The sequence below is a fragment of the Hemitrygon akajei genome, chromosome 1, assembly GCF_048418815.1.
Source record: "Hemitrygon akajei chromosome 1, sHemAka1.3, whole genome shotgun sequence".
Taxonomy (NCBI): Eukaryota; Metazoa; Chordata; class Chondrichthyes; order Myliobatiformes; family Dasyatidae; genus Hemitrygon; species Hemitrygon akajei.
The window spans coordinates 83648135-83659628 of NC_133124.1; the positions used below are offsets into that span (position 1 = coordinate 83648135).

Sequence of the window (11494 nt, forward strand, 5' to 3'; positions counted from 1 at the left end):
TATCCTCCACCTTCACAAGCCTTCTAGGTTTGTTGCAGTGAAGCATCCCTACAGCATGATGCAGCCACCACCATCCTTCACGATAGGGCTGGTGTGTTGTTGATGACGTGCAGTGTTTCGCTTACACCAAACATAGCATTTAGTCTAATGGCCGAAAACTCAATTTTTTTTCATCAGACCACAGTAACTTCTTCCAGCTGACTTCAAAGCCTCCCACATGCCTTCTAGCAAACTCTAGCCAAGATTCATGTCAGTTTTTTCTCAGCAGTGGCTTTTTCTTTGCCACTCTCCCATAAAGCTGTGAATGGTCAATAGTTGTATGCAAGGTCTCTCTCATCTCAGCCACTGAAGCATGTAATTCCTCCAGAGCAGAGTTGTCATGGGTCTTTTGGTGGCCTCCCTCACTAGTCCACTTGCATAGTCACTCTGTTTTTGAGGACGGCCTGCTCAAGGCAGATTTACAGCTTTACATATTCTTTCTATATCTTGATGATTGACTTAACTACTCCAAGCGATATTCTGTGACTTGGAAATTTTCTAGTATCCATCTCCTGACTTGTGCTTTTCAACAACTTCTTTGCAGAGTTGCTTAAGGTGTTCTTTTGTCTTCATGGTGTGGTTTTTACCAGTGTACTGACTCACCAGCAGTTGGACCTTTCAGATACAGGTGTATTCTCACTGCAATCAATTGAAACACCTTGACTGCACGTGGTGATCTCCATTTAACTAATTATGTGTCTTCTAAAACTAGTTGACTGCACCAGTGATAATTTGGTGTGTCATATTAAAGTGGGTGATACTTGTGTAATCAATTATTTTGTGTTTTATATTTGTAATTCATTTAGATCACTTCATAGAGATCTGTTTTTACTTTGACAAGAAAGTTTTTTTCTGTTGACCAATGTCAAAAAAGGCGAATTAAATCTGTGATTCAATGTTGTTTTTAAAAACAATATAAAACAGCAAGCAATTAGGAAGGCAAATGGTATAAAGATCTTTAGTTCCATACGATTTGAGAGGAAGAATAAAGACATTTTACTGGAATTATATAGGATTTTGGTAAGACAGCACCCAGAAAAAAATTGTGTATAGGTATTGTCTACCCATGAAGAATATACTTTTGAATGAGGAAGTGCAACAAAGGTTCACTAGATAGATTGCTGTGATGAGGAGTGAGCAAATCAGAAGAATGAGAGTTGGAAACATACTGTGTATAAGTTCTTAATTGGCTAGATGCAAAGATGATGTTGTTCCTAGCTGGGGTCACTTGAACCAAGTCTCAAAATAGCATATGAGCAGTTCAAAATAGGTGGGAAAAAATTCTTTTCCAAATGGTTAGTGAATTTTTGAATTTGTTTTTATCCAAGAGGGCCAATGGAGGTTCAATTGTTAAATTCATTTAAGTCAGAAATCAATTGATAGTTAGATAATAAGGGAATCTTATTAGTGCAGGAAAGGAGATAAAAAGATCAGCAGTGATCTTATGAAAATGATAGTACAGGCATGAAGGGCTAAATGGACTGGTTCCAATTCTTGCATTCTCCTCCACACAATTTTCTCTTTCAAAAAGAATTACTTATATTTGTGCTGTATAAGTGACAATTATTTTAATATATTATAATACAGGTTTTAAGGGTTTCTTGCCTGAGGAATTTAGTTAAATTTGCCACAAAAGTTTTAAAATCCTTAAAGCAGAATAGTAGTTCCATTTTTAGCTGAGTAATCAGAATATTGTCTGGAAAGTTGAATGAATTTAATTTGAATTTCATGCTAGAAGTTAAATATTAACTTGGAATAGCCAGAAAAAAATCCACTTGTGTGGACTTAAAATTTCTCTAATCCTGCCCTAAATAGATGAGACTTAACCTTAGGCTTGCAAGTTTAGCAGCAGTATAATATGTAATAACAACCAAAAATCATTCAAGTAAATCATTAGTTGAATAATATACCTAATTATTAGTGAAACCTTTCCCAGGGTGTTAGATTAGTGATGTTCTTTTAAACATCAGTGTTCTTTGGCAGTACTGCTGAGATAATGTCAAACTTTTAATGACATCCAGTTTATTATCAACAAATTATCAAGCTGATAAGAAACTCCTGAAATTTTAATCAATAATTAGATTGCTGCCACTTGCTATTTAATTTCATTGGTTGCCTTTGTTGTACTGATTCCACCTCAACAGGACCTTGGTCTGAACACTGTGTGGGATGACAATCTATCTTACTTGCTATCGCCTGCACTTGCCGCATATGAGATTGAGCGTACTACAGGAGTGTCTGCAGGCAATGAAGAGTTCCAAGATGCTATCAAGCGAGCAGTGCCCGATGGACATACTTTCAAAGGTTTCCCAATTCATTTTGTGCATCGAAATCCCAGGAGAGCTTTTGCAACATGCTTAAGGTAAAGATCTACACATGGGCATCTCCAATACCCTATTTTCCTGTTGACCAAATATGGAACCAAGTTAAGATTTTAAGCACTAGTTCACTCGTTAGTAAAGTGGAAATAGATTAGACTACAGCAAAGCCATTGCAATTTGAAGATGTGAAAACTTGCTGTCTTGTTTATAATAGCTCAGTGATCATCCACTGGAATTCTGTTTTAGCTGTTTAAAGAAGTCTTGTTTATTAACAACTGTTATCTCTCACTTAGTTGAATTACTACAAACCAACTTCCTGGCATCTGTATCTTGATAGATGACTTGCTTATCTAAAAGGTGGAGCTGTGGGTACTCACATGGGCCCCAGTTATGCCTGCCTATTTGTCGGCTATGTGGATCAGTCTGTGTTCCAAGCCTACATTGGTGACCGTCCCACACTTTTCCTATGCTACATCGACTGCATTGGTGTTGCTTCCTGTATCCATGCTAAACTCGTCGATTTCATCCTCTTTGCCTCCAACTTCCACCCTGCTGTCAAATTTACCTGGTCCATTTCTGACACCTCCCTCCCTTTTCTCGATCTCACTGTCTGTATCTCCAGAGATAGCGTGTCCACCGTTGTCTATTACTAACCCACAGACTCTCACTGCTACCTGATCTATATCTCTTCCCGCCCTGCTACTTGTAAAAACACCATTCCCTTCTCTCAGTACCTCGGTCTCTGCCACATCTGCTCTCAGGATGAGGCTTTTCATTCTAGAATGAAAGAGAGTCCTTTTTCAACGAAAGGAGCTTCCCTTCCACCTCCACAATGCTGCCCTCAACCGCATCTCTTCCATTTCAAGCATGTCTGCTCTTACCCCATCCTCCCATCACCCTACCTCTGCCCTCACCTGTCACCCCATCAGCCTCCACATCCAGCACATAATTCTCTGAAACTTCCTCCACCTCCAATGGGATTCCACCACCAAGCAATCTTTCCCTCCCCAGGCCCCTTTCTGCTTTCCACAGATATCGCTCCCTCTGCGACTCCCTTGTCTGTTTGTCCCTCCTGGCACTTATCCTTGCAAGTGGAGTATGTGCTATACCCGCCCCTATGAGTCTGTTGGGGTCATATGCTGTGTTCAGTGCTCGTGGTGTGGCCTCCTGTATATTGCTGAGACCTGGTGTAGATTGGGAATTGGGAGACCACTTTGGCAAGCACCTACCCTCTGTCTGCCAGAAAAGGTGGAATCTCCCATGGGGCACCCATTTCAATTCCACTTCATTCCCGGTCTGATATGTCAATTCATAGCCTCCTCCACTGTAGTGATGAGGGCACATTTAGGTTGGAGGAACAACGCCTTCTATTCCACTTGGGAAGCCTCCAACCTGATGGTATGAACATAAATTTCTCTAACTTCTGGTAATTTCCCCCCCCCCCTCACCATTTCCCATTCCCATACCCTTTTCCCTCTCTTTCACCAATCAACTTCCCAGCTCTTTACTTCATCCCTCCTCCTCCAAGTTTCACTTATCACCTTGTGTTTCTCTCTCTCCCCCCCCCCCCCCCCCACTTTTAAATCTACTCCTTAGTATTTTCCCTCCAGTCCTGCTGAAGGGTTTTGGCCTGAAATGTTGACTGTGTGCTGCCTGGCCTGCTGAGTTCCTCCAGCATTTTGTGTGTGTTGCTCAGATTTCCAGCATCTGCAGATCTTCTCTTGATTTAGATAACTTGTTTTCTCAAGAGTAAACCACTAACTGACTTGAAGTCACAGTGAAACAGCTGGGAAAGGAAGGACATGAGTATATCAGATGGTTTTTATGACCATAAGTTTCTTGGTGCCCATATGAAATTCCCTTTTAAATTTCAGATTTATTTAATTATTTGATTTTAAATTATTCAGTAATCATGTTGTGAAGGAAGTTAGGAAAACTGAGGGGTGGGGGGGTGGCATGGGTTGGTCTTGAAAAGTCCTTGCCAAGTGGGATTAAAGAAGACTTGATGGGCTGAATGGCCTACTTTTGCTCCTATTTCTTGTGGTCTAATTCCAAGGCATTCTTTTCATATATCAAGAGCAAGAATCAGATAGAACCACTCAAGGTTAAAGAAGGGAACTTGTGCTTGGAGGCAAAGGGTGTGCATGAAGTTCTGAATAAGTATTTTGAATCGGTATTTACCAAGGAAAATAACACGGAGGTTAGGGAGATCAGTGTGGAGCATACTAATTTGCTATGGCACTTCAAGGTAATGAAGGAGGTAATGTTGGGTCCCTTAAGAACATTTAAAATGGATAATTCCCCAGTGACTGATGAGATATACCCCAGCTTATAGAGAGAGGCAAGAGATGAGATTGCTGGACCCTTGACCATTATCTTTATGTCCAAAGAAGGAGGAAGTCATGGAGGGATTGTCTACCGAGTCTCTGTGGGTGTAAGTTAGAAACAGGAAGTGGTCAAGAACTCTACTGGGTGTTTTTTATAGACCACCCAATAGTAACAGGGATATCGAGGAGTAGATAGGGAGACAGATTCTGGAAAGGTGTAATAATAACAGGGTTGTCGTGGTGGGAGATTTTAATTTCCCAAATATTGATTGGCATCTCCCTAGAGCAAGGGGTTTAGATGGGGTGCTGTTTGTTTGGTGTGTTCAGGAAGGTTTCCTGACACAATATGTAGAATAGCCTACAAGGGGAGAGTCTGTACTTGATCTGGTATTCGGAAATGAACCTGGTCTGCTGTCAGGTCTCTCAGTGGGAGAGCATTTTGGAGATAGTGATCATAATTCTATCTCCTTTACCACAGCATTGGAGAGGGATAGGAACAGACAAGTTAGGAAAGTGTTTAATTGGAGTAAGGGGAAATATGAAGCTATCAGGCAGGAACTTGGAAGCATAAATTGGGAACAGATGTTCTCAGGGAAATGTATGGCAGAAATGTGGCAAATGTTCAGGGGATATTTGTGTGACGTTCTGCATAAATACATTCCAGTGAGACAGGAAAAGGATGGTAGGGTACAGGAACCATGGTGTACAAAGGCTGTTGAAAATCTAGGCAAGGAGAAAAGAAAAGCTTATGGAAGGTTCAAAAAACTAGGTAATGATAGAGATTTAGAAGATTATAAGGAGCTTAAGAATGAAATTAGGAGAGCCAAAAGGGGCCATGACAGGGCCTTGGCAAGCAGGATTAAGGAAAATCCCAAGACATTCTACAAGTATGTGAAGAGCAAAAGGAGAAGACATGAGAGAATAGGACCAATCAGGTGTGACAGTGGAAAAGAGTGTATGGAACTGGTGGAAATAGAAGAGGTACTTAATGAGTACTTTGCTGCAGTATTCACTACGGAAAAGGATCTTGGCGACTGTAGGGATGATTTACAGTGGATTAGAAAGCTTGAGCATATAGACGTTAAGGAGGAGGATGTGCTGGAGCTTTTGGAAAGCATAAGTCACCAGGACCGGACGAGATGTACCCCAGGCTACTGTGGGAGGCGAGGGAGGAGATTGCTGAGCCTCTAGTGGTGATCTTTGCATCATCAATGGGGATGGGAGAGGTTCCAGAGGATGGGAGGGTTACAGATGTTGTTCCCTTATTCAAGAAAAGGAGTAGAGATAGCCCAGCAAATTAAAGAGCAGTGAGTCTTACTTCAGTTGTTGGTAAGTTAATGGAAAATATCTTGAGAGGCAGGATTTATGAACATTTGGAGAGGCATAATATGATTAGGAATAGTCAGCATGGCTTTGTGAAAGGCAGGTCATGCCTTACGAGCCTGATTGAATTTTTTGTGGATGTGACTAAACACATTGATGATGGTAGAGCAGTAGATGTAGTGTATATCGGTTTCAGCAAGGCATTTGATAAGATACCCCATGCCAGACTTATTGAGAAAGTAAGGAGGCATGGGATCCAAGGAGACCTTGCTTTGTGGATCCAGAATTGGTCTTCTCATAGAAGGCAAAGAGTGGTTGTAGGTGGGTGCATGGAGGTTGGTGACCAGTGGTGTGCCTCAGGAATCTCTTCTGGAACCCTTACTCTTCGTGATTTTTATAAATGACCTGGATGAGGAAGTGGAGAAGATGGTTTAGTAAATTGGCTGATGACGCAAAGGTTGTGGGTGTTGTGGATAGTGTGGAGGGCTGTCAGAGATTACAGCGGGACTTCGATAGGATGCAAAACTGGGCTGAGAAGTGGCAGATGGAGTTCAACCCAGATAAGTGTGAGGTGGTTCATTTTGCTGGTCAAATATGATGGCAGAATATAGCATTGATGGTAAAACTCTTGGCATCGTGGAGGATCAGAGGGATCTTTGGGTTCGAGTCCATAGGACACTCAAAGCTGCTGCGCAGGTTGACTGTGTGGTTAAGAAAAGCATACAGTGCGTTAGCCTTCATCAATCGTGGGACTGAGTTTAGGAGCCAAGAAGTAATGTTACAGCTATATAGGACCCTGTTCAGACCCCATTTGGAGTACTGTGCTCAGTTCTCGTCACCTCACTATAGGAAGGATTGTAGCGGTGTGCTACATGCAGCGCTAAAATAACGACACGGAGTAGGTAAACTGCAATTAAAGAAGATTTTATTCGAACTTCACAGCCTTGCTTTAAAGCCTCCCTCATCCCGCCCTCCCCGGGCGCGGATGCTGTAAGGGGCACGTACTCACAAACCCCCGCAGGCTTTTCCCTTTGTTGGTGAAGCAGACCTGGCCTTTGTGCCGGCGCGCTGGCTATTTGTGAGCCGGTTCGAGTGCGCTAGGAAGTGGGTCGCCACAGGATGCGCAAACTATTGAAAGGATGCAGAGGAGATTTACAAGGATGTTACTTGGATTGGGGAGCATGCCTTATGAGAATCGGTTGAGTGAATTCAGCCTTTTTTTTCCATGGAGTGGCGGAGGATGAGAGTGACCTGATAGAGTTATGTAAGATGATGAGGGGCGTTGTTCGTGTGGATAGTCAGAAGCTTTCTCCCAGGGCTGAAATGGCTAACATGAGAGGGCACAGTTTTAAGGTGCTTAGAAGCAGGTACAGAGGAGATGTCAGGGGTAAGTTGTTTTTTTTTAACGCAGAGAGTGGTGAGTGCGTGGAATGGGCTGCTGGCGATGATGGTGGAGGTGGATACAATAGAGTCTTTTAAGAGACTCCTGAACAGGTATATGGAGCTTAGAAAAATAGAGGACCATGGGTAACCCTAGGTAATTTCTAAAGTAAGTACATGTTCAGCACAACATTGTGGGCCAAGGGACCTATATTGTACTGTAGGTTTTCTTTGTTTCTATGATCTTCACTCCTCCTTCCAGGGTGCAGTGCCTTTTGCTGTCCATTATCGGGTCAATTTAAACACCAGCCCAGATGGACTGAAAGGACAAGGTGTCGTTTAGGATGAGAACTGAATTCGCTCGTTCTCTGCAAAGATCATCTCCATGGCGCTGAGGCTATGAAGACTGCCTCAGCTGCTGTGCTCATGCCCGCTAATATGATGAACTGATAAACAAGCTTTGGGCCTACACTGGGCTGCTCCGAGGTTTGGATCTGAGGGCTAATTTTAGTTTGGAATGCTGTTGTTCGCTTCAATTATTTGCATGACTGATACTTTTATTTTCTTTCTCTTCCATATCAAGTGTTTTATTTTGTTATTTTGTTTTAATTCATTTTTTTTTACTTTAAATTGGATTCTTTCAGGTTTCTTGCTTTATGGCTACCTATGAGCAAGCAAATCTCAAGGTTGTATAATTTATACTTTGATCATAAATGAATCTTGAATCCTGAAGCTTCAATTTTTGAGGTTCAGCAAAATGTTGTATATGCAAGAAATCTGGAAAAGGATGCAAAATGATGGGAAGTATTCAGGTCAGGCACCATCTGTGAAGAGAGAAACAGCTTTGAAATTTTATAACATTTCATGGCTGACTATTAAGAAGACCATAAGACATAGGAGCAGAATTAGGCCATCTAGCCCTTTGAGTCAGCTCTGCCATTCAATCATGGCTGATCCTTTTTTTCTCTCCTCCTCAACCCCAGTTCCCGGCCTTCTCCCCGTAACCTTTGATGCCATGTCCAATAAAGAATCTATCAATCTCTGCCTTAAATACACCCAATGACCTGGCCTCCACAGCTGCCTGTGGTAGCAAATTCCATAAATTTACCACATGCTAGTACTGTGTAGAACATGTTGTTAGTTAGAAATTGGGTTATGCTAATTCTGTTTTATTCCCATTCTCGCCATTGTGCTGGTATAACAAACAATTCTTCTGGCCTTTCTTCCAAGGATAGACCAATAATTTTTTTTAAAACTTGCTACAATTTTATAGGGCTTTGGTACGTCATGCTGGCATATCAATTGGAGGTTTGGTCTCCATATTTAGAAGATGTGCTTGAATTTAAATTGGTGAGGATAAATTCACCCGATTAATTCCTGGTATGAGGGGCTTCTCCTCTGAGGAAAGACTGAGTAAAATTAGGTTGTGTACACTGGAGCTTTGAAGTATACGAGGTAATGTCAGCAAGGTCTACAAATTTGACAGTGATTGACAGGGTAGAGGCTAAAAGGGTCTTTCTTCTGGCTGGAGAGTCCAGAATTCCAATGCATAGAATCAAGATAAGGGATTGGGCAGTCAGGACTGAGATTGGAGTCAAAAAATTCATTAAACTAGAGGGGTATGGATGCCAGTTTTCACTTCTCAGTTTCTTTGGGTAAGAGAGTTGGGAGTTTTGCCATTTGTTTAACTTTCTCTTGAGCTGACCTTTTTAAGATAAATCTGATTGCGATAGTAACATTTCTGGCCAGTAAAATGGATAAGATTGCAGATAAGTCGCTATTTAAAAATATATGATGTGTATATGCAAAAAAAGGTACAACAGTAGCTGTTTATAGTGCGAGGATGTAATACTTAATTCTTAAAATTCTAAAAATAGCCATTCACATGACTATTCCTAGAACGGGGTCACCAACCTTGTTTGCACCGCGGACCGGTTTAATATTGACAATATTCTTGCGGACCGGCTGACGGGGGGGGGGCGGAGGGGTTTAATCACGACTGGAATACAGCGGTACTCGAAGGGGGTTCCTTACGTCCAGTCTATTCCCCAATTTAGTTTTCGTGGCTATCAGCACTTGCTTCTTTCCCGCTTGCTCACGTTTTTTCTGCTCAAAAAACTCAATGGGTTTGTATTTAAGTGCAGGGTGCTTGGACTCGAGGTACTAGAGCAGTTTTGAGGTCTTCATTGCCTCATTAGAGAGCCTCTGGACCCGAACTCCAGCCTCCCGCCTGTCCGCTCGCCGCCAGACACCTTGGCCAGGTGTGGCTGGTTGTGGGTGGGGTTAGAGGATAGGTAAGGGCCGGAGGTCCCCCTGCCGGGGCTGTGGCAGTCGCAGTCCGAAGAGAGCAACCGATCGAGCGAGGAGTGTGACAGGGTGCGTGCCCGCACCCCCCATCCACCCCAATAGGTCGGTAGGATCTATCAGCCGACAAAAGTTTGGCTCAAGGGATGACTTTCAGTCGATCGCAGCAAGGTAGCAGCTCTGCTACTTATGAAACCCTGAGCCTGAATTAGGTCGTCTGCGAATATTTTAACACCGGGTTCCCCACGAACATTCGGTGTACTAAACAGGTTTAGAGGCGGCACCCATCTGTCCGTGCTCCAGGCCAGTAGCAACAGTACTTCCCACCGGCTGGTGAGCTGGTGGTTACCCAAGGCCAACCAGTGATCCCTGGCATGAGAGTATCACTGTGTTTAGGCGACTGATGACCTTGCATGTGTTCAAGTTCAACAGTGGGCGTGACAGGGATTGAGGAAAGTGCAGTTGACTCATATCATTTCATATCACCAAATCATATCATTTCCTCGCGACCCAGTAGCACATGCTCTGCGGCCCAGTGGTTGGGGACCACTGTCCTAGAACATTAATTCAATCAGTTTGATGGCCTGTGATCTGGGAGCTGCTTCCACACCTTTGCAGTGTTGTCTGAAGATCAGTACATTGGGGTTCTGCCAAACCTAATTTCGTAAGTAGTTTAAATTCTGAACTTGAACATGAGTAAAGAACATCACCAGGTAAACAATGTAAAAATAAGTATTCCTGAACAGATTTCAAGGAAGGGTCCCTTTAGATAAGCTGTCATAAGAACATAATAGGAGTGAAAACAAAGGAAGCAGGAGTATCCATCTTCTCTTTCGAGTCTCTTCTACCATTCAAACAAAAGTAAGATAATTACCAAATAACCTAAGTTGATTGAGGCACAAATATTGGCCAATGCACCTAGATTCTCTGAAATCATAAGTCAGTCTTTGCCCCTCTCTCAGAAGGGTGACAGACTTGTTCTAACATCTCACTCAGCTGGTTGATAATGCAGCACTCCCTGAATTACTGGATTCCAGCATCAACCTTGATTTTATGGTCAGCTGTGCAAAATAGCAATTGAACCCAGGCGTATTTGAGAGAGCACTATCCACTGGGTTATTCTAATCTTTTCTCCCCATATCCATTTTAGGTCTCCGTTCTGTGAAGAAATAATTTGCTGTCGAGGAGACCAGGTCCGACTTGCTGTCCGAGTGAGAGTGTATCCGTACCCTGAGTCTGCCTGTGCAGTCTGGATTATGTTTGCATGCAAGTACCGTTCCGTTCTCTGATGCAGCTGAGCTTTCAAATAGTGCTGCTTTGGTGGATGCTAGCAATGGACTGGTTCCTTGTTGCTGCTCCATTAGAGCCATCCTACTCGATGGTATCTTTTAAAACCAGACTAAATTCCACAAACCTAGAGTCGGAAAGCTTTTCATATCTTTCTTGTTAGTTGTGTCTATTTATTTAAAAAAATAATGTATGGGAATTGTTTTTTATCAAAATATAAAATATTTTGCTACAAAATAAAGCTGATTATATTTACAAACACTTGATATTTTATTTGTAATCAAAGTTAATTTCTTGAAAAACTCTTGCAGCTTCTGGAAATCAGAAATTCTGGAAATAATTCAATATCTGTGCAGGAACATTAAGATAACGTTTAAATGGTAATAACTTGCACCAGAAATTGAAAGGTAAGTTTTAATTTGCAGGAAAAAATCGGGGCAGGAGCAATGAAAGATAACAGTGGTAGTGATGCTGGCTGAAGAGGGTATTGAAGGTTGGTGAATGTCAAGGGGT

General features: G+C 42.3%; 1 protein-coding gene across 2 annotated transcripts in view; it reads left to right on the plus strand.

Moving 5' to 3' along the window:
* Positions 1 to 11240, plus strand: part of cep76 (centrosomal protein 76) — a 55391-nt gene extending 44151 nt beyond the window's left edge. For both annotated transcript variants that reach the window (XM_073046801.1, XM_073046812.1), the window contains 2 exons: positions 2184 to 2401; positions 10845 to 11240. In XM_073046801.1, the coding sequence (XP_072902902.1) occupies positions 2184 to 2401; positions 10845 to 10983 (357 nt within the window). In that variant the 3' untranslated portion in view covers positions 10984 to 11240. The remainder of the gene's footprint in view (positions 1 to 2183; positions 2402 to 10844) is intronic.
* The last annotated feature ends 254 nt before the right edge of the window (positions 11241 to 11494 follow it).